At 35.6% G+C, this 22,599-nt stretch overlaps 1 protein-coding gene across 2 annotated transcripts in view; it reads left to right on the forward strand.

The window, feature by feature from the left end:
• Positions 1–22,599, forward strand: part of USP37 (ubiquitin specific peptidase 37) — a 64,362-nt gene that overhangs the window by 26,276 nt on the left and 15,487 nt on the right. Inside the window, exons 11-19 of one of the 2 annotated variants that reach the window (XM_081143429.1) lie at positions 4,507–4,638; positions 5,071–5,194; positions 5,690–5,880; positions 9,463–9,580; positions 10,865–10,944; positions 13,337–13,501; positions 15,287–15,352; positions 18,048–18,189; positions 21,446–21,701. In XM_081143429.1, coding sequence (XP_080999555.1) covers positions 4,507–4,638; positions 5,071–5,194; positions 5,690–5,880; positions 9,463–9,580; positions 10,865–10,944; positions 13,337–13,501; positions 15,287–15,352; positions 18,048–18,189; positions 21,446–21,701 — 1,274 coding nt within the window. The remainder of the gene's footprint in view (positions 1–4,506; positions 4,639–5,070; positions 5,195–5,689; positions 5,881–9,462; positions 9,581–10,864; positions 10,945–13,336; positions 13,502–15,286; positions 15,353–18,047; positions 18,190–21,445; positions 21,702–22,599) is intronic. The other variant, XM_081143430.1, reaches the window with a different exon arrangement.

The raw sequence follows: 22,599 nt of genomic DNA on the forward strand, positions 1-22,599 counted from the left end.
GAATATTAAGGATCATTCTGAAATAAAAAGTAAACACGACATCCCGACCCCTCCTCTCCTACCACAACCACAACCCCAACCCATTAAAGAAACTGCACTCAACTAACAGAAGAGGATGTGCTTGAATTAGGAACTCTGTCCACAAAATGAATAAGAACATAAAAAATACAGGCCATTTCCATACAGAATTGTAAGGGAAAAAATAGAAAACATAAATCAAAAAATTAAGGCCAATAAAAATCCTACCCCCAAATCAACATGAACTGCAAGAAAACTGTTATATTCCACTCTAAACCGAATATATATCCTCATAAGCATTTGAAGATATGAAAAAAGCACCATGAATCAGGAATTCAAACTAAGGATCAAAATGGACAATCAGGAAGAAAATGACAGTTGCTTGAATTCAGAAAACATAGAGGAGAAGAAAGACAACATGTTAGAAATTAAGTCTAAATTAAAGTTCCCCAAGGGAAAATAAATTCAAACGAAAATTTAATAAGGGTCTTTGAAGGAAAACAAAAATATCCAAGGAGGAAAAAATGAGATAAAGAAGTATAAATAGTCAGAGAGAAAGTTTTTGGACAGGCCAGGAAGGTTCCAATTACATTAAACAGCCTTGGCCAGTGTTTCCTAGTAGTTGGAGTGTCAGCTGAGCACCGAAGGGTCAAGGGTTCGATTCCCAGTCAAGGGCACCTGCATGGGGTTGCAGGTTATATCCCTGGCCCTGGTTGGGGCACATGCAGGAGGCAACCAATCTATGGGTTTCTCACATCGATGTTTCTATCTCTCTCCCCTTCTTCCCTCCTTCCCTGCCCTCCCTCCCACCCTTCTACTGTCTCTAAAAATCAATGGAAAAGATATCCTTGGGTGAGTATTAACAAAAGAACAAAAAAATCAAAACAATGAAATAGAACTAGTATTTAAAACTATAACCCAAGAAAAATTCCAGAAATAAAATTACTGAGTCTATGAATTGAAAAAGCTCTCCAGGTACCTAGAAAATTGAATGATCAAGATAATGTCTTAGGGCCCCCGGCCTGGTGTTGCTCAGTGGTTGAGCGTCGACCTAGGATCCAGGCGATCATGGTTCGATTCCCGGTCGAGGCACATGCCCGGGTTGTGGGCTCTATCAATGACTCTCTCATCATTGATGTTTCTGTCTGTCTCTCTCTCTCCCTCTCCTTTCCTCTCTGAAATCAATAAAGATATATTTAAAAAAAAAAAAAAAGATAATGTCTTAGTACAACAATTAGACTTTAAAGATGAGGGCAAGAAAAGTAAACACCAAACTTCTCAAAGTCATCATTCAAAGCATTTTCAAGCAGCTTAGTGAAAGAAAGAATGAACATAGATTTTATGCCAACCCAAGCTTTCAAGTATGCAAGCTGAAGAAAATAAGTTTTGAAGTGGAAGAACTCAGAATACTATATAAGAAGGCTCTTCCTGAGGACTCTAAAGAGTATAACCAAGAGATGATGAGGGAGACCTTGACAAAAGATAAATACTGAGCATTCCATATATTCAGCTGGAGAGCTAAGACTCAAACAGTAGTGGGAACACATATAGAAGGATTAAATCTTCTGACAAAGGAGTATAATTTTAACTAAAATGAAATGGAAGGAGAGAGGCAATAGTGAAAACATAGAATAGTATATTGTGTCGGTGTGAGTCAAAGGATGCCATATAAAATGGACAGACTAGGCTTAAGAAATGAGGGTTAAGGGCACTATAATAAAGTATAAATACAGATATAACCACTAAAACAAAAAAGTACAAATAGTTCTTAGAACAAAAAGAAATATTTCTAAAACACACCAGATAGGTAAGTAAAAGTGTAACATAAAATGACAGTTGAATCCAAAAATATCAGTAATATCAAGAAATGTGAATGGGCTAACTCATTTAATAAAAATATTTTCAAATTGGCTTATAAAGCAAAACTCAACTGTGTGCTGTATACTAGAGATAACCCTAGAACAGTGTTTTAAAAGTTTTAAAATAGGGGTTGCCGCCCAGCTGGGCGTGGCTCAGCAGTTGAGCATCGACCTAGGATCCAGGAGATCGAGGTTTGATTCCCGGTCAGGGCACATGCGGGGTTGCGGGCTCGATTCCCAGTCGGAGGTGTGCAGGAGGCAGCTTATCATTGAGGACTCTCTCATCATTGATGTTTCTCTCTCTCTCTCCCCTTTCGGTAAAATCAGTAAAGATATATTAAAAATAAAATAGGGGTTGCAGTCCTGATGCTTAATAAAGTAGACTGTGTAAGGACATAAAAGATTATATATTATATAAAATACAATTATATATTTAATATTTTACAAAGTATACACATGTATTTTATTTTAAATTATCATAGAAAATATATAAATTTTACATATTAAAGTATATAGATACTTCATTTTTGATATGTTGCTAAGTTTTCAAGTTCACTGATATTTCCTTCTTTGGTGTTTAATATGCTATTAATCTCATACAGTTAAATTTCCATTTCAAATATTTTGTTTTTCGTCTCTAGATGTTTAATTTGGGGCTTTTTAATGTCTTCCATTTCTTTCCTCGTTATGTTTATGTTTTCCTTCACATCCTTGATCACATGAAGCATATTTATAATGACTTTTAATATCCTTGTCTGCGATTGGGTTTGATTGTTTTAAGACTTGTGATTAAGTTCTTTGGGGTCAAATTTAGAATGACCTTTACTTCAAGGCTAATTTAGTTCCTTCCCTAAAGCATGACCCCTCTTGGGTCTCTACTAATACCCCATGAATTCATCTAGGTCTTTGTCTCTCTGCTCTGACTAGTGGGAACTCAAACAATTTTAGGTCCTGCATGAGCTCTGAGTATTATTTAGCTATAGTTCCTGAGTAATTATTCTTTTCTTTGAAGTGCTTCCTGCTTGGTGTCATGAGGTTTCACCCTAAACGTGCACAGGTTGGTATTCAGCTGAATGCTCAAGCAGACTTCTATGCAGATATCTGGAGCTCTTCCTTTGCACAGCTCCCTTCGCTTGAGTCCAGAAATTTCAGCAATCTCATCCTCTCACTCCCATTTCTAACATCTTAACTTAGTAAGATTTCTGAGTTTTGTTTGGGTACCTCTGCCTAGACTGCAGTTGACAAATTGCCTCCAGGCTGAAATCCTGCATAATAGTACAGCTCACACTGTTTGTTTCCCTTCTCTTAAGGATTACAGTCCTGGACTTCCCATTGTCCAATATTTTGTCCATTTTTTTTCATTGTTTATGGCAGTAGGATAATTCCATACCCTGATACTTTCTCATAGTGTGAAGTGGAAGTTCTCAAGGATGTTCAAAGTTGACATCATCAGTGAGCAGCACAGAAATACCATGTGCCTCTGGATGTGATGTTCTTGGGAGGACACAGTATCACTATGCATTACTATGTGCTCTTCCAGCCTGGGCTAAATCTCTTCATGAAGAAATAGAAAACCCAATATGAGGAACATTTCATTAAATACCAGGGATGGGGGTCTATATTCTTCACAAATGTCAATGTCATGAAAAAGAAAGCTGAAGAATTATTCCAGATTAAAGAATACTAAAGAGAAATGAAAACTAAATGCACTATGTTATCCTGGACTGAATCTTGTACTTAGGGAGAAAGAAATGCTATAAAGAATCTTACTGGGTCAAGTTACAAAACTGGATTAAAGCAAGTATATTAGATAAGAATATTTTATTAGCATTAAATTTTATAATGCTGGTAACTGTACTCTGGTTATGTAAGAAAATGTTTTTGTTCTTAGGAAATGCACCCTGAAGTATTTAGAGCTAAAGTGGTATGATTTCTGCAACTTTCAAATGGTTCAGGGGGAAAAAATAGGTATGAAATGATGGAGCATATAGTGCAAAAGGTTACCAATTGGTGAATCTGGATAAAGAATATTCTTGTACAGCTTTCCTGGTTTGAGAATATTTCTGAATAAAAGTCTTTTAAAAATAGGTACTTTGGAAAAGTGTTTGGTAGTACCCATTAAAGCTAAACACAACTTACACAGAGTGGGACAAAAGTAGGTTTACATTTCATATGGAAAATAATACAATGATTAATAAATAATAACACAAGGATAAACTTTTCTGTACTCACAACTATAAACCTACTTTTGCCCTACCTTGTATTCTATGACTTAGTGGTTTTACTAAGAACAAATAGCAATTTGGGTAAAGTCCCTAGTCCTTTTTAGTGTTCATTTGAAAGTGTATAATTTTCCTTGATATGAAAGTAAGTTGTTATAATGTTATAATTCAGTGGTTCTCATAGTGTGGTCCGCAAATCAGCAGCATCACCATAAACTGGCATCCTGCTAGAAATGCATTCTTACACGTTCTTTATCCAGAATCAGAAACTGGACTTGGGCCCCTGACGTATTTTAATAAGCTCTCTAGGTGATTCTGATGCATGATCTACTGGAGAACCCCTGCTCTAATGAACATACTTCAGGAACTACCATTGTCTTCAAAAGTATTATTTCTTTCATTTTCAGCTTCTCCAACTTGGGAAATACCTGCTATATGAATGCTATTTTACAATCCCTATTTTCACTCCAGTCATTTGCAAATGACTTGCTTAAGCAAGGTATTCCATGGAAGAAAATTCCACACAATGCACTTATCAGGTAATTGTTATGTACTTACTGAATAACCTTTTACCTTATTGATTATAGAATAATGGAGTGGGTTTTTTTGGTTTTTGCTTTGTTTTTTTTAAATCCTCACCGGAGGATATTTTTTTCCATTGCTTTTCAGAGAGAGAGTGGAAGGGGGGGGAGGGGGAGGGGGAGAGAGACAGAGAGACAGACAGAGATCAATTGATTGCCTCTCGAATGCACCCCACTGGGGCCGGGATTGAGCCTGCAACCAAGGTATGTGCCCTTGGCTGGAATCGAACCCGGGACCCTTCAGTAACCACTGAGCCAAACCAGCTAGGGCAGAATAATGGAGTTTTTTAGACACTTAAAATTTTATGTGCCATGTTAATAGTCTTTAAAATACCATACCTAATTCAGTGTTTTGTAAAACATGCTAAACTGGTCTCTTTGTTTTGCCAGACGCTTTGCACACTTGCTTGTTAAAAAAGATATCTGCAATTCAGAGACTAAAAAGGATTTACTCAAGAAGGTTAAAAATGCCATTTCTGCTACAGCAGAGAGATTCTCTGGTTATATGCAGAATGTAAGTACCAATTATTTTTAACCACTTTGGAGATAGGGGAAATTGAAATGACCTTCGTGTGTTACCTGCTTTTTATTTTAAAGTTAGATTTGTATACATATGTTGTGTTCATCACAGGTTGAAAAACCTGAGGGTTTCTGGTAAGGTTCAATGTGACTCTTCTGTGTAATTTATCATATTTTAATACAGATGTGGTCTGTCAGTACAGGAACTTGGACTATTTTAGCTACAAAGGCTTTTTTTTTTTAATTTTTTAAAAAAACAAAGTAAGAAGTGATTCAATTATTCATGCTAATCTCACTGATAGTAAAGAATATAAAACTCATCATTTGTTTTTATTCACAAAATATGTAAAGTAAATCATTAGAGTAAATGCGATCTTTTTAATATAATGTTATTGATTTCCAAGTGCTTAGTTTTATAAATCACAATATTGATAGCTATTATTGTGACAAAATATATTTTGGTCTGATTAAAGATGTTATGCCTTCTTAGGATGCTCATGAATTTCTAAGTCAGTGCTTAGACCAGCTGAAAGAGGATATGGAAAAATTAAATAAAACTTGGAAGACTGAATCTGTTCCTGGAGAAGAAAATTTACCAGATATTTCAGCCACTAGAGTATACACTTGCCCTGTTATTACTAATTTGGAGTTTGAGGTTCAGCACTCCATTATCTGTAAAGCGTAAGTAGTCCCCAAGAAGCCTCTTTTTCCTTTTAATTTTTTTCTTTTTTTTTTTTTTTTTTTTATATATCTTTATTGATTTCAGAGAGCGGAAAGGAGAGGGAGAGAGAGATGGAAACATCAATGATGAGAGTGTCCTTGATCGGCTGCCTCCTGCACGCCCCCACTGGGGATGGAGCCCGCAACCTGGGCATGTGCCCTGGCCGGGAATTGAACCCCAATCGCCTGGATCCTAAGTCGACGCTCAACCACTGAGCCACGCCCAGCCGGGCTCCTTTTAATTATTTACAGCAAGTGATTGAAACTCTTCTGAAGGTTTTAATTCTTATCTTACCTTCCTTTCTATGTCATGGGAAAACATAAAAACAAACATCTTTTTTGTGTGTTACGTTCTGTAAAAATACCTGGTGGGATGAGAACTAAGGAGTACTTAATGCTTTGTCATGTGCCTTAGTGGTAGCAGTTAATTTTGATCTACGTGTGTGTGTTAGTCACTGTGGAACATCGAGTTCTTTGGGAATACTTGTTCTTTTTACCTTGAAAAGACTCCTTATTAGTTGCTTATTTTGTTGAACCAAACTGTTTTGATTAAAAATGGGTTTTGCCCAGCTGGGCGCGGCTCAGCAGTTGAGTGTCGACCTAGGATCCAGGTGATCAAGGTTTGATCTCCGGTCAGGGCACATGCCCAGGTTGTGGGCTCGATCAGTGACACTCTCATCATTGATATTTCTGTCTCTCTCTCTCCCCCTCTCCTTTCCTCTCTCTGAAGTCAATAAAGGTATATTTTAAAAAAAAAAAATTAAAAATGGATTTTTACAAAATAGATCAAAATTTAAATTATTTCTAACTTTTGCAATGCTTTTTAACCGTGCTTATATTAGTTATTCACATTTCTTTTCTATATTTAATTTCCATGCTCAGTATATCAGATCAAGAGGTTCTGTTTTGATTAATCTTCCAGTTATTGATAGTACATCTCTGAATACAATTTTTCAAAGATTGTGGAATTCTTCACAGCGTCTATATAAGTGAGAATTAGTTCTGTGGCTTTCATACATGACTTAACACAGAATTATTCAGTCACATAAAGCCTTAGCCCTCAACATACTATGTATACTGTTTCATTGTATCTTGTTACTCTCTGTCACTTAGGAGAAACCTGATTTTCTGAGTAATCTTTTTCTTCCTGACAATCTTTCTTATTTGTTGGGAATTCACAGTTTCACTAGTTTACATCTAAGTATAGACACTTGATGTTAATTTTGCTTTTAACACGATGGAGCTTTTTCATCTGAAGATTTGGGGTTTTCTTCAGTTCAGGGGAACTCTTCTCTAAATAGTGCTTTTCTTCCGCTTGTTCTGGAATTTTTTTTTTTTAGAAATACTCAACACCTATATATTGGCTCTCCATTCTCTGGCTTCCATATTTGTCTGTTTTTCTTAGGTTGCTCAAAATGGTAGTGTTCACTGAGGTCTCTTTCAGCTTGAACATTTTTTAGTACTTGAACATTTTCTAGTATTTTTTACTAGAATTTTAAACAGCCATGTGGAATGTGGACACTATAAAGACAGTAGTTTTGCATCACTGGTCTGTGACATTTCTTACCTTGATGGTTTCTTCAGCCTTTTGCCTCCAGTGGATAAATTATTTTTTTAAAGAAAACGTCCAGGTCTTACTAATACAGCTCATGTTGTAAAAGCTAGAGAGCCCATCAGCAATTAATAATATGATAGACAGCCATCCTGCCCTTTCTTCCAGTGCACTTTCTTTTTTTTTTATCCTCACCTGAGGATACTTTTTTTATTGATTTTAGAGGGAGGAAGGGAGAGAAAGAGAGAAGAACGTCCACCCACCAGTTGCCTCCCATATGTGCCTTGACCGGGAATTGAACCAGTGACCTTTCAGTGCACGGGACAACATTCAACCAACTGAGCCACACCAGCCAGGGTAACCATATTTCTTTTGATAGGAAAATTTCCATTGCCTCTGATAGAGATGGCCACAGGAAGAAAAAAGACCATATCAAAAAGGTGGCTGCTGCACTGCAAACAGCATCATTCAATCACTCCAATTGTGCAACACCCAAATGTCAGGTGTGCAGTTGAGGTGTGAGCACCAGTGCATGAAGTAACATGGTTCACAAGATGTAGGCACACCAGGCAGTCAAGTTGAACAGTGCCCCAGGAGTTTGGCAAGTCTGTAGACAAAAAGGTTCTATAGGGCCACAGCTGCAGTGGTACAACTATCTCCTCGAAGGCCTTGCCTTAGTTAACTTATTAGTAATTTTCTTTAAGACAGTTCTTTAACCACAAAGTGGTTTCTGGCTGAAGAAAGACTCCATACACCTTATTCCTCATATTGTAATTTTCCATATATAGCCTCCCTCTGTCCCTTCTGACTGTAAGTTAGTTTAGCCAGTTTACCAAATGTACCTATTTTTTAAAACTATTATAGTTTAAATTGATTGGTTTTCAGTTATTACATGGCATCTCAATATACTGATATATTCTCAGATATGAAGAATTACGAATTCTTCATTTGAAGAACTTAAAATATCTAAAATTAAGTACTTAATAATCCCCATAATACCTCCTTCTGCCTGGCCAGCATAGCTCAGGGGTTGAGCGTCGACCTATGATCCAGGAGATTGTGGTTTGATTCCTGGTCAGGGCATATGCCTGGGTTGCCGGTTCCATTCCCATTATGGGGTGTGCAGGAGGCAGCCGGTCAGTGATTCTCTCATCATTGATGTTTCTATCTCTCTCCCTCTCCTTTCCTCTCTCTGAAATCAATAAAGACATGTTTTTTTAAAAACAAAACAAAAAAACCTCCTTCTGCACTCTTCCTTATCGCAGTAATGACAGTTCCAGAAATGTGGTGTATTTCTTAACTCTTTTTTTTTCTCTTGTACCCTTACATCTAATTGTCAGCAAATCCTTTCAGCTCTTCACAATACATCCAGAATCTGAGCCCTTTTACCACCTCCACTGCCACTACTTTGGACTAAGCTACTGTCATCTCTTGCCTGGATTGTTGCGGTTCGTTTTAAACTGGTCTGTGTTTCTGTCTTTGTCTCTCTGTAGTCTATTTTAAACACATTAGTCAAAGTAATCCATTTTAAATGGAAATTAGTTCATGTCAGCGCTCTGCTTATAGCTCTTCAAATAAAAGCTGAATCCTTACTATGATCTATAAAACTTCCTATGATCTGCCTTTGAACAACCCCTCTCTCCCAGTTAACTCTAGCTTCATCTCCTACCACTCTTCTCCATGCTCATTTTGTTCTAACCAAACTAGCTTCTTGCCTTTTTTTAAAAAAATGCCAGGATCCTGGCACCTCAGGGCCTTTTTACACTTCAAGAAAGTATTTAAATACTTGCAAGTGAGGTTTTACCTGTGTTGATTTAATAAGTGTTAAAATAAGCATGTCTTAAATGTTGTACATTTCTTATGCTTAGTCATAGTCTGTCCATACTTGACAAGTTCTGTGTGGGAACAGTGTTTCTGAAGTATATTTGTATTTATTTTGTATTGCAGTTAGGCTTCTGCATGCTTACATTTGTTATCTTTTATTCTTACAGATGTGGAGAGATTATTCCCAAAAGAGAACAGTTTAATGACCTCTCCATCGACCTTCCTCGAAGGAAAAAGCCACTTCCTCCACGTTCAATTCAAGATTCTCTTGATCTTTTCTTTAGGGTAAGTAATATCTTTTGGTATTTTTACATAACTAAATTTTATATATCACAGATAATTATACTTGAAGTTCGTTTCTTTAAGGCAGAGTTTGGACAAAAGTACTTGCAATATGAGAAATATTTATCAATGATATTTTTAAAAGCTTGATAAATCTAATTGTTAACTCATTGAAGAAGAAAATTGATTGCTTAAGTAGATTATACATTTGACTCAACAGCAAGTGTTTTAAACAACCTTAGAAGCAGTTATTTGTAAACAGCTATTAATTTGAAGCATAGAAAGTGACACATGCTAAAATTTGGTACTGTGGATTAAAATCGGAGACTCTATAAGTGAGTATACTAAGGTCTGAGGAATAAAACATACTGTTTGCTTTCGTTAGGTTGTATGTACCCTATTAGAAACAACACGGAAGAGTCATGTTTTTCCAAAGCTGTAAATAAATATTTGTGTCTGTCATACACTGTTACAGATGATCTGGGGCATAATTGGACCTGTTGTGTAGCAGTCTTTATAACTGATGAAAATTTGCCAGGATCACCCTTTGTATTTATAATAGTGATTCTTGTTTTGTTGTAGCAAATGGGCAGAATTGTCTTCCTAAGGTTAAAAAAACTTCTGTTCTTTAAATGATGAACGTTTAGCTCCACCCAAAGATAAATACTCTGCTTTTCTTTTTGTTTTAATCATTCCTTACTATTCCTATTACTATCGTAGAATTTGAAGCTTTTCTTATGTACCTTTACCCCCATTTTTTAAGGATTTCTTGTTTCAGTTTTCTCTAGGTAATGATATCTACCCCAAACTTTGGTCCTTTTAGAGCAGTTGTTCTTAGTGGGCTGTTACCAGAAGATTGAGTTCCATTATAAGAAAGGGGTAGAGTTACACCTAACAGACCAGGAACTCCGCCTAACCTGAAGGTGATCTTATCTCTGCTATGGCCAAATGTTAAGTCTAGATATACTCTTGGCAGTGGTTCTTATATATGTATTCATGGGGAAAAGGTTGAGAATCTGCTACTGTAGAATCTAGTTACTGTCATAAATTGAGATGTTTCCTTTGTAAAAGAAAAAAAAAAAGGAATTCTGAAATAGGGCATGATATTAATACTATATTTGAGGATTAGGTCTTAATTTAGTAAGGTTTGTGACTCTAGACACAATTAAACTGGTCGGAGTTGTCATTCCACTGAAATAGTATGACCAGAGAAGATTAGTAGCATTTAATGGGATAATGTTAATTCAACTTCATGTTTCTTTATTTTTTGCTCTTGTCTTTTTACAGGCAGAAGAACTTGAGTATTCCTGTGAGAAGTGTAGTGGGAAGTGTGCTCTTGTCAGACACAAATTTAACAGGCTACCCAGGTAAAATTAATTGCTCTTTCATTTTTCTTCTTTAAAGTACTTACAAATATTACTGAATAAGTGAGGTTTACCAGAATGGATTGGTAAAGGAGATCAGCAGAGCTGAGGTATGAAGAGGGTAGAGGATCGAAAGCTAGAATGCAGAAGACAGGAGGATTGGAATGTTGAAGGAACTTCCGAGTCCCAAGTGATGGCAACAAGAGGACTTGTCTCGTGAGACTCTGGAATAATGATAGGGAATCGCTAGTAGTTATTTAATTCAGTAATGTATAACATTCAGTTATAATTCTTTGTCCTGTGTTGTGCTGTAGACCCTCCCTCTCTTGCCCAAACTTTTAGTAAAAGTCTCTACAGACACATATATGTGTGCGTGAAAATAAAATAGGAAGAGTAATTTTCTGCAATTTATATGCCTTTATTCAGAGGATCTTATAAGTTGTAAGTTTTCTTACAACTTATTCAGAGGATCTTACAAGGTAAGTTTTCTGTAATAAGAATTCTGAATTAGGAATGATACTAATTTAATTAATTCTGAATTAGGAATGATACTAATTCTGAATTAGGAATGATACTAATTTTCTATAAACAAATGTAAAACCAAAGTAGTTAGAAAAAATTATGTGAATTATAGGACAGCTTTTAGTTCTTTCCAAGAATAAATCTCAACCACAAACAAAGTTGTTATTAACATTAAGTATTTATATGGCACTTTGCCTGGAGAGTGCTTTACTTTCTTTTATTAGCTTCAGTTTTTCTAAGACTTAAGTGTGTAGTTTCTGGAACCTAGCCCCTAGAGACCAGTTCTTTTATAATCTATAATCTGCTTCTTTCTAGAAAATGAACTTTTTTAAAAAGAAATGACTTGCTAAATCATAACACTATTATGTTGACCATAGTCTATATTTCTTACTTTTAAGAGACTTGTTCTTTGCTATTTGTGAGTGTTTTGAAGCAGGAGGGTGGGGGAACAAATATTAAAGCAAAAGATTATTACCAGCTGTCATTAACGAAGGAAACTGGTGTACCGTTAAAAATGCTTGTTTGACCTGGCAAGCTGAATGTCTGTTCCCTTCCCAGTTGTCTAGCTATTTGGTCTTTCAAGTGGAAAAAAAAATAAATATGGAGGGGAATTTTCCTCCTTGGTTTTTGTCTGGTAGGTCACATATATTAAAGGTTAATTTATTCCAAACTTACATAAAATAGAAGCCTTTGCATCATAAACCCTAATATTGGACTTGCTTTGTTTTTGTTCATTTTACTATTAAAGCCAGTCTATTATTCTTGAAGGGTCTGATACCTTGATAAAATCTGTTCATTTCTAGTCCACCTCATCTTTTTAAATCAGTGATTTTAACTATATCACCTGTTTCTTTCATATAACCTTTTATTTTGGTATGATTATTTGAAAACTTAGAATATTTGACATCTGTTATCACTTTTAACCTCTTCATATCAGTTGTATCCTTGTATTTTTTCAAGTTGTGATTTTAAAGGTTATGATTTCTAGCATACTTTTTCAAAGAAAAATACAGTTGATAACTTTAATTTGTAGATTTTTGAGTTTGTGGTTTCTGTGATGAAGTTATATGTATATGGTAAGAAACGAAACAGTTTTCTGTAAATCAGACATTATTTTTGCCTAGAATTGAGGTTTATTCCCATTAGAGTTCTGAAATCCAGTTCAAGTGTTCTTGTGCACTGTGAAGTATATCTAGTCCAACAGACAAAGAGTATGTTCTGTATCAGAGGTGAAAGGTTGCCACAATAGTAACTAAAAAGAGGTGATTTTACAGATCTAAAAGCCTTTTCAGACCCACAAACCAGATGTGCCGTGAAATTTTGTAGAACTTTTAAGTAGAGAAAATTTTTCTATTTCTCTTAGCTTTTTTCAGAGAAAGTACTACTGAAATAAGAATAATTCTTGTCATAAATCATATTGAAGAAAATCAGTGTTTACCATAAAACATAGGGCTGTTTTAACACTTTAAAATTATCAGTGGTTATATAATGCTTATTTTTTTAAAACTATATAACATTGAAGTAAATAACTTAAGAACTTAACCCAATTATCAGTATTAGCATTTAAAAATTTAGTGTTCTTTTCTGATGTGGGATTCTTTTGGTGTATCTTGTTTTACTAGGAACATTATAAGTTACCTAAATCCACCCAATGTCAGTGTTTTATTTTTATTCGTATTCTTAGTACCTAGCACAATGCCTAGCACATGGCAGGTATTCAGTAAATGTTCTTTGGCCAAATCTTTAGTTTAGTCAAATGTGTTCTTTAAATCAGAACTATTTGACATGGTTAGTTGCTGCGACCTCTTCTCACATATAAGAGAGCTACCTTTATTATGTACAAACTAGTAATGCCATCATCTCCTGTTTTCAGGATCCTCATTCTTCATTTGAAGCGATATAGCTTCAATATCACTCTCTCACTTAACAACAAGATTGGACAGCAAGTCATCATTCCAAGATACCTGACCCTGTCATCTCATTGCACTGAAAATACAAAACCACCCTTCACCCTCGGTTGGAGCGCACATATGGCAATGTAAGTCCTTAAGAGAGAATTTCTCTGCCTTCATTTTTAAAATGAAAGGCTTAAAATGATAATAAAGTAGAAAGGCTTTAGTATTGATCAAAAGAATGACTCAGCTAGATAGATAACACAGCTCCCAGGTAAAATCAGACCAAGAAGGAGATTTTTATTTTGGGATTTTGTGTTAAATTACTGCCTGATTGAAGTAATTGTAATAAATTGAAGTAATAAAATGCTTATACAAAATTCTTCCAAGTACATTAATTGCCTTTCACAGTAAGTTACATTTTAGATAATGCTCTTAGCTTTTAGATCACTAGAAGACAGTTTGATACATGTTGGGAATATAAACTTAATTTGCATGCTCATAGGAATCACCCGAACACCAAAATACTGATTCCTGTGTTCTTTCCTCTAGAAGTTCTGTTTCATTAGATCTAAGGTAGGACTTGGGAATCAATATTTTTAATAAATGCCTTTCTGGCTCTTTAGGATTTCCAAATTTGGGAAACAGTATATTGAATGTCATGCTAGGGTCCAAAAATAGATTGTGTCTTCATAAATGTATTGTTATCAGTGGGAGTAAAGAACTTCAATGGCTCCTAGAAATTTTTACATGAGAAAAGAAGTAACCTTTAATTTTGATTTTGCTTCATCATATATGCTGGGAAACCTTAGGACTTCTCTGAATATTGCTCTTTCTTCTGCATACTTGTATTACTTTGGAGCCATATATTGTTGTTCATTTTTATACTCGAACTCTAGTTTAAAACTAGAAGTGAAAAGGATTTTAGAGATTTTGTCATAAAGTTTAAAACTTTAAAAGTGAAAAGGATTTTAGAGATTTTGTCTAAATATTTAATTTTACAGAGGAGACCCAAGGAGATTAATTTTCTTAAAGGCATGGTTAGTAACTGGAAGAGCCAGGTTTCTTGGCTAAAGTGGAATAATAGACATTTGAGAAAGTGAATGAATATTTGCTAATGTGAATTGATACAGTTTTGTAAAAATGTATTTCTCCTTGGGTTAATAATTGAAATGTATACTAGATCATATAAGTTGATATTAAAGGCCTTAGCAGGTCTACTAATAAAGACATGTCCCAGACACTCTTAGTGTTTCTGGATTTTGTCTTGTGGCCTTTCTTTGGAATAGATGTGGGGGTTTTTTGGAGGGGGGGTTATTTTTTGTTTTTGTGTTTTGTTTTTTTGCTTAATGCAGCTGCCCTCTGCTGGTAGAGTTGTTACTCTTTCTGGCAGTAGTACTATTTCAAACTATCAGTGTAGGCTCTTTATGAATGATCACAGGCCTGAAACCAGGCTATCTGACTCTGCAATATAAATTAAAGACTTTGGACAAACTCCTTGACCTATGTGTAGGGAAAACAATAAGGTGGTTGTGAACATTAAATGATGTGAAATACACTCATTCTTACTACAGTCCCTGACATCTAGTAAGTCCTCAAAAAATGAGAGCTATTACTATCTTATTGCTTAACAGTAAAGAACTAAGACAAGATAATTTTTCCCAAGTTCTTTTCATATGTGTTACATGTGACTTCATTTATATTTGACTTTGTTTCCAATGCTGTGTATTTAGGTCATTGGATCGAGGAGAGACCAGAGATAGTATTTTGTTTTCTCTTTTGGCCTCTATTGCTAGTAAAAGTAGTATAATTGTTTGCTTTTCAAGAGGATATATAAGGATCTATAGTACAAAATAATTCATTTTATAAGTTAAATATATATTTATTATAATGTAATTGTATACATTATATATTTTCTAATTTTCTGATAGTTCTAGACCATTGAAAGCCTCTCAAATGGTGAATTCCTGCATCACCAGCCCTTCTACACCTTCAAAGTGAGTTATATTTCTTGTGTACCCAAAATTTGTATTTTTAAGGATTTGGCTTACCCTAATTCCCAAGATTATCCCCTCCCCTTTTCTTTATTGTTTCTCTTTTTGCATGATAACTGCTCGGTATTTCTATACTTTGGAATTTTCCTAAATCTGCTTTAAACTATAACCTGGGATATAACAAGTTTTTAACAGTGAAGCAATTTCAGATGATCCTCTCAAAATTTTGTTCTAAAACTTCTTAAATCATCTGTTACCATGTAATATTTTCAACCTACTTTTCTAGAAATTGATGATGAGGAATTTTAAGGATTTAAGGGCTGCAATAACCCTTGTTGGTGTAAAGCACCATTCCTCAAAGATACACATGGAGATCCCAAAATATCTGGGACATCTTGTCTTAGACACTGAACTGAAGCTATTCTGAAAGTAGACAGAAAAACAAACACACACATAGAATGTAGCTATTTTACAAATGTTTTATTTTATTTTTTTGCTTAAGACCAAAAGTTTGTCCAAGAAGGGAAGCAATTACTTTTTTTTTTAATATACCTCCTCTGTGATTAAACTAGAACCATAGTTCTTGATTAGGCAATTCTAAATGACTTGCTTGTCATTGGTCTTTAAAATTAGTTTTTCTAAAAATTTGATGTCCCAACATACCTTTAGAAAAGAGACACTTTTGTTGTTTAAGGGCTTTGGGGGGGCTTATATAACCATAAAATGACATTTGGGAATTGCTATTTTCTTTCCCTCCTGTTAATTATTTTTCAGTGCAATTAAAACCAGATGACTAACATGACTAGAAATCTGAAATGGTACCGATATGAATACTCTTGCCCGTTCTCAAGATACAAATGAGCAATACCACTTGGCTGCTTAGAAAGTGAGCAAGTGATGCATTTACAGGATGAATATTTTTCATTACTACAGGCAAGCTGCCTTCTGTGAATATAGTAACTATTAATGGAATGCACTCTTTATGTACCAGATCACTGTAGTTTCAAGAAAGAGATGGTTTTATTGAGCGTCATTATATTTGGCATGGTCATCTGTTCTCCAGGGTCTATTGATGTGAGGATTTGAGAGTTGGTCAATAAAGGATGATTAGGCCCTAGAAGACCTGTCATGCCGATCAAACTTAAAAGAGGCTGAGTTATGAACCAGAATACCATTGGTTCTTCTACAGTGTCCTTTGTCATCACATTTGACCCTGGTATATTGGTAGCCAGGTGTCACCCTCATTCAGCAAAGTATTCACGTGGATAAACAAATTAATATGTTCAGTTTTGCTTGGTGAGCATGAAATCAGAAATGAGAAATTAAGATGGTTAATTGGCTATTTCTAAGTTATACTTTAAAACCCTTTTGAAGACATAATGGGAGGCTATTCAAGTGTTCAGGCTGGAGTGCAGTGATATCTTGGCTGCTCTCAGCCACAGACTATGTTTGGGCTTATCACTGACCACTTGCCTCTTTTCTTTGATCTACATTGCTATGCAGTTCTCCTGGTTTCCATTGTGGCCTCTTATTTCTTGGTACCATCATTCTATATGTTTATGTATAGTTTTCACATTTAGATGGCCTTTTTTCTGATTTCCATTTTACTTTTTTTTTTTAGTATAGCATATGAATTTATGTTAACCTCCATCAAAGAAAGTTTGTGCTCTTTGACCTTTACCACTTTTTTCTTTAATTTATTTTCAGCTCACTTGGAAGCCAACACAGTAACACCTTACTTATCTAGCATCATTGAAGAATATTTGATATTTCACATAAATGAATTTTTATATAACTGAAGCTTGCCTTTTTAAGCATTAATGTTAAATTTTTTTTTAACCATTTTAGGTGGTTATATACTCTGTAACCTTACAGAATTCCTTATATTCTTAAGTAAACTATACTGAAGATAATTTGAATATATTGTAATGACTTAGAATCAATATTACAAGTATCAGTTACTGCACTGTTTTAATATGATAATGCCCTCAGATGGCATTATCCTACAAGACGGTTTACCTCTACATTAAATGACATTATAGTTCTTTATTGCCCTATTTGTGGTTATTCTCTTTCGTTTCTTAGCTCTCATTTCTTGATGAACTTGCTACATCATTTTATACATCATTTCCTGGGAAAGAAGGGCCCCTGTCTAAAGAGTACTTGGGCTTTGAAACTGCTGCCTTCCTCATAAGCCTTTTTTTCTTACTTTTGAATCCCTTTGTTTGGAAGGTAGAGGTTGCCAGAAGTCTAGCCTACATACAAGTGGATAAGTGGAATGTTACTGTTAATTTTAAAGTACATGGATCATAAATTGAAAGATCAAAAGTTAGTTCTCATGCTCTGTTGTCAAAAACATTTATTCATTGCTATGCCTGCATGCATTCAGTACTGTACTTGCTTTATAAAGACAATAACAAACATCTTTGGGGCTGATCATTACAAGGAAAAAGGCACAGAGTGATTGGTTTACTGATGATATATAATAATATAAGAGCTAATTTTCAAAGCATGACTCTTTTGAAGTGGGGCAAAGGTAATGCTTAAGTATACCTTATCTCTCTTTTTTTCTGTTACATTATTTTCCATATAGGAAAAGCCTTTTGTTTTATGTTGGAATTTATGTATCAAAAGAATAACAAGGACAATGTTTATTTATCGAACTTACATAGGTTTTTAATTTCCCCTTGAATTACAGGAATTTCTCCTTCAAATCCAAGAGCTCATTGGCTTTGAGCCTTGATTCAGACAGTGAGGATGAACTAAAACGCTCTGTGGCCCTTAGCCAGAGACTCTGTGAAGTGTCAGGCTGTGAACAACAGCAGGAAGACCTGGAAAAGGTAAGTGATTTGTTATCAGACTATCTGACAAAGATTTGTGTAGCTCTTACTGTCCAAACAAATTACTTTTATCACCAACATCAGCAAACTTAATACACAAGATAGATCATAAACTTAGTGGATCTGTTCAAACCCTAGTTTTATTTAATTTTTTACTTTTCAATTACAGTTGACATACATTATTATATTAGTTTCAGATGTATACCCTAGTGATTTGACATTACATAACTTACTAAGTGATCATCCTAATAAATCTCGCACCCATCTGACACCATACATAGTTATTAGAATATTATTGACTATATTCCCTGTGCTGTACTTTACATCCCCATTTCTGTTCTCTAACAGCCAATTTGTACTTCTCAATCCCTTCACCTTTTTCACCCAGCCCCTCAACCTCCCTGCCTTCTGGCAACCATCAAAGTATTCTCTGTATCTGTGAGTCTCTTTCTGTTCTGCTTGTTTGTTTATTTTGATTTTATATTCAGTTTTTGATAGGTATGTATTTATTGCCACTTTGTTCATATTTTTGCTGCTAGTGCCGGATCTGGGGCCACTTAGTGAGAAGTACAGGGCACTCTGAGGCCAGATGCTGCATGTTTGAGAGATTTTAGGACAGTCTGAAGCATGAGCCAAGACAGACCATTCGTATAGAAGAGCCACTGGAAGCAGTTTGGGTAGGGCAGAGTCTCGGAATCACCAGGGTGGTGGGCCAAACTGTGAGCCTGGTTGATGGAGTCTCAGATGTTGCGCCCGCCTGCCTGCTTCGTGGGGGGAGGGCTCATCAAAGGAACAATGGCCGCTGCCAGCACTTCTGCCTGGGAGGAAGCTGCCCCCTTCGCTCTCGCCCTGATGCCAGCCAGTTTAGTTCCTCCCGTATGTCTCTTGTGTTTTTCAAGCTGCTGCCAAGCAAGAGTGAGTCTGAGTCCACATTTGGGCCTTTAAAAGGAACTGCGTGGGACTTCAGCAGCTTCCTTCTCCCTCAGCCTCAATCTCCACTGGTTTTTATAGTCAGAAGTTGTGGGGACTTCTCTTCCTGGCACTGGAATGCTGGGCTGGGGGGCCTGGTGTAGGACTGGGACCCCTCGCTCCTTGAGGGACCTCTGTAGCCGCGATATCCATCCCAATTTTTACCTGCCACATATGGATGTGGGACCAGCCCATTCCACGTCCCCACCCTTATCAATCTTCTTTAATTCCCTAGTTGTAGCACTTTCATTCAGCCAGATTTCAGGTGGTTCTGAGTGATGGTGGTTCTGTAGCTTAGTTGTAATTTCAGTGCGGTTGCGGGAGGATGCAAGTACCGCGTTTACCTATACCACCATCTTGACCGAAAGTCTCAAACACTAGTTTTAGAGTGTGCTTTCTGTAGCCACAAAACCAGTCTGTTTAAAGATGGATTGAGACTTTTTTTTCTACTGAGATGTAATGGACATAATATTGCATTAGTTTCAGGTATACAACATAAGGATTTGATATTTGTATATATTGTGAAATGATTACCACAGTAAGTCTGTTTAACATTCATCACTATACATAATTACCAAAAGAAATTTTTTCATGTGATGACAACTTTTAAATTTACTCTCTTCACAACTTTCAAATATACAATACAGTGTTATTAACTGTAGTCACCATGTTGCACATTACATCCCAGGGCTTATTTATTTTATAACTAGAAGTTTTTGCCTTTCTACCCACCACCCATTTTATACACACACCACCCTTGTCTAGCAGTCACCTATCTTCTCTATATCTGTGAGTTTGGGGTTTTTTTGTTTGCTAGTTTTTTTAGATTCCACATATAAGTGAGACCATGTGGTATTTGTCTTTCTCTGACTTATTTCACTTAGCATAATGCTCTCAAGGTCCATCTGTGTTTTTGAAAATTTAAAGATTTTCTTCCTTTTTTATGGCTGAATAATATACATACTACATCTTTTCTTTTGTAATTTTTATTGCTTGATTTTTTAGAGAGAGAGAGGTAGGGAAAGAGAGAGAAACATCAATTTGTTGTTCCACTTATCTATGCATTCATTGGTTGATTCCTGTATGTGCCCTGACCAGGTATTGAATCCACAACCTTGGCATATTGGGGCAGTGCTCTAACCAACTGAGCTACCCGGCCAGGGCTTCCTTCAAAGCTACTTTTACATATTGGTCCTCAAATAATTACTTGTCTATTTTGGTGCGAATTGTTAATATGGTGGAACCAGAGTAAAAGTTTTACATCAACAAGCTAACCACATAAACTAAAGGTTTAAATAATGTATGTGAAGGCATAGCTGCTACATTATCTTCTGTCTTGACACAAAATGATTGTTAATACTTTGGAGATACAAGCTTTTCTAGGAGTTTGTATCATCTTGTGCAACTGTTTGATTTTAAACCTCTCTTTTGGTAAGATATTTTAGTAATTTTTTGTTCTAACTTGTTTCCCATCTTACTTTAAAGCTAGAGGTAGCTCTAGCCTGTTTGGTTCAGTGATTAGAGTGTCAGCCCATGGATTAAAGGGTCTCAGGTTCAATTGCAGGTCAAGGGCACGTACCTCTGTTGCAGGCTGGATCCCCTGCCCTGGTCAGGGCTCGTTCAGGAGGCAACCACTCGATGTCTCTCTCACCTGATGTTTCTCTCTCTCACTTACTCACTCTCTTTCTCTCTCTCCTCCCTCCCCTTCTGCTTTCTTTAAAAAATATCAGTGGAGAAAATATCCTCAGGTGAGGATTAACTAAAATAGAATAAAGCTAGAGGTAGTTTGTGGTTGATCACCTTGAATGAGAAATCATAAAAAGTCAGAAATTCTCCCCGTAGTGAAAATAACTTCTGAATGTTTATATAATGTATTTTTTTATTTTACTCATTTATTTAAAAAGAATAAGACCTGCCAACATTTAAAAGGAATATTAAATGTAGTGACAGAATATTTACAGTATAATTCACATATGTCTGAAAGAAAATACAGTATTATCTCTGATGGGTTTTGAATGAATTTGTTATTTTTATGGATTTTCCAAATTTCTACAAAGAATGTACTTAACACTTACTGTAACCAAGAAACATGTATTCTTACGTACTTATTATTAAAAGAATATTAGGTTTGTCAGTGAGTTTATATACTGGTTATTGATTATTAAATAACCAAAAGCATCACAGAAAGGAAACTTTTTAGAAATAAAATAAACTTCTCACTTTAAACTCTAAGATTGCTATATTTGTAAGTATTCAGGTTTCCTCTAAAAGTAACACTCTTCTTCAGGATTCAAAATCATGCAAAATAGAGCCTGATAAGTCTGAATTAGAAAACTCAGGATTTGATGGAATGAATGAAGAAGAGCTTCTGGCAGCTGTTTTAGAGATAAGTAAGAGAGAAGCTTCACCATCTCTGAGTCATGAAGATGATGATAAACCAACCAGCAGCCCAGATACTGGATTTGCAGAGGATGATATTCAAGAAATGCCTGAAAATCCAGAACCTATGGAAACTGAGAAACCCAAAGCAATCACAGAGCCAGGTAGGTTTAATGAACATAACTGCTAACGGAGACAACTGTATTCCAAAGCTTTATGGTGACAAATGACTTCTAATTAATGGGAGGTGCGAGCTGGATCTATATAATCTATAACAACAGAGTTAATATTTTGATGCCTTTTTATAACAGTTTTAAAAAATAAGAAATGTGAGTAGTACCTAGAGGCTAACAGTAAAATATGACATATTCCTTTAAGTGTACATCAAAAGAAAAGTTAGTGTTCTTACGTGCATTTAATAAATGTTTGTATCAGTTTTTGGTCACTTCTCTCTCACCATTGCTCTCCCAGAAATGTGTATAAGTCTTCATTTTTCTATATCTGAACTTGTACCAAGTTTTAGCGTTTAGTCGTCTCTCAGTGTCCATGGGAGATTGGTTCCAGGACTCCTGCAGATTCCTATTGTTATATTATTTCAAGAGTTACTTGATCTTATTAAGACTTCCAGTCCTTTGACTTCTACTTTTTTGCTCTTCATCACCTCACTCTTATTATCAGGTCCTTCCCCAGTCTATATGCCATATCGTGATACTCTTTTATCTTCTCTCTCTTTTCTTACTTCACAGTCACCTGATGAAACCCCAACTCCCAACTCAGCTAGCTTCTTATTCTATGCCTGCACCTAAGCAGCTAAAGATGGCTGGAGAAAATCACAAAACTGTGCTGACTAGACTTTTCTCAAATTCATGAGTACACTCTTATTAAATGGGCACCAAATGCTACTAGTTTTGTTATACTTCCTTAGTAAGTTTTTTTTCACAGTCTTCATGATCTCTTCTTCTAGTCTCCAGTTTTCCTTTCACACAGACTCTAGGTTCATAACTTAGTGGTATACTTTTCAAAGAAAATAGATGCAATCAGATGAAAACTCAGCCTTCACTG

The sequence above is a fragment of the Miniopterus schreibersii genome, assembly GCF_964146895.1.
Source record: "Miniopterus schreibersii genome assembly, chromosome: 7".
Taxonomy (NCBI): Eukaryota; Metazoa; Chordata; class Mammalia; order Chiroptera; family Miniopteridae; genus Miniopterus; species Miniopterus schreibersii.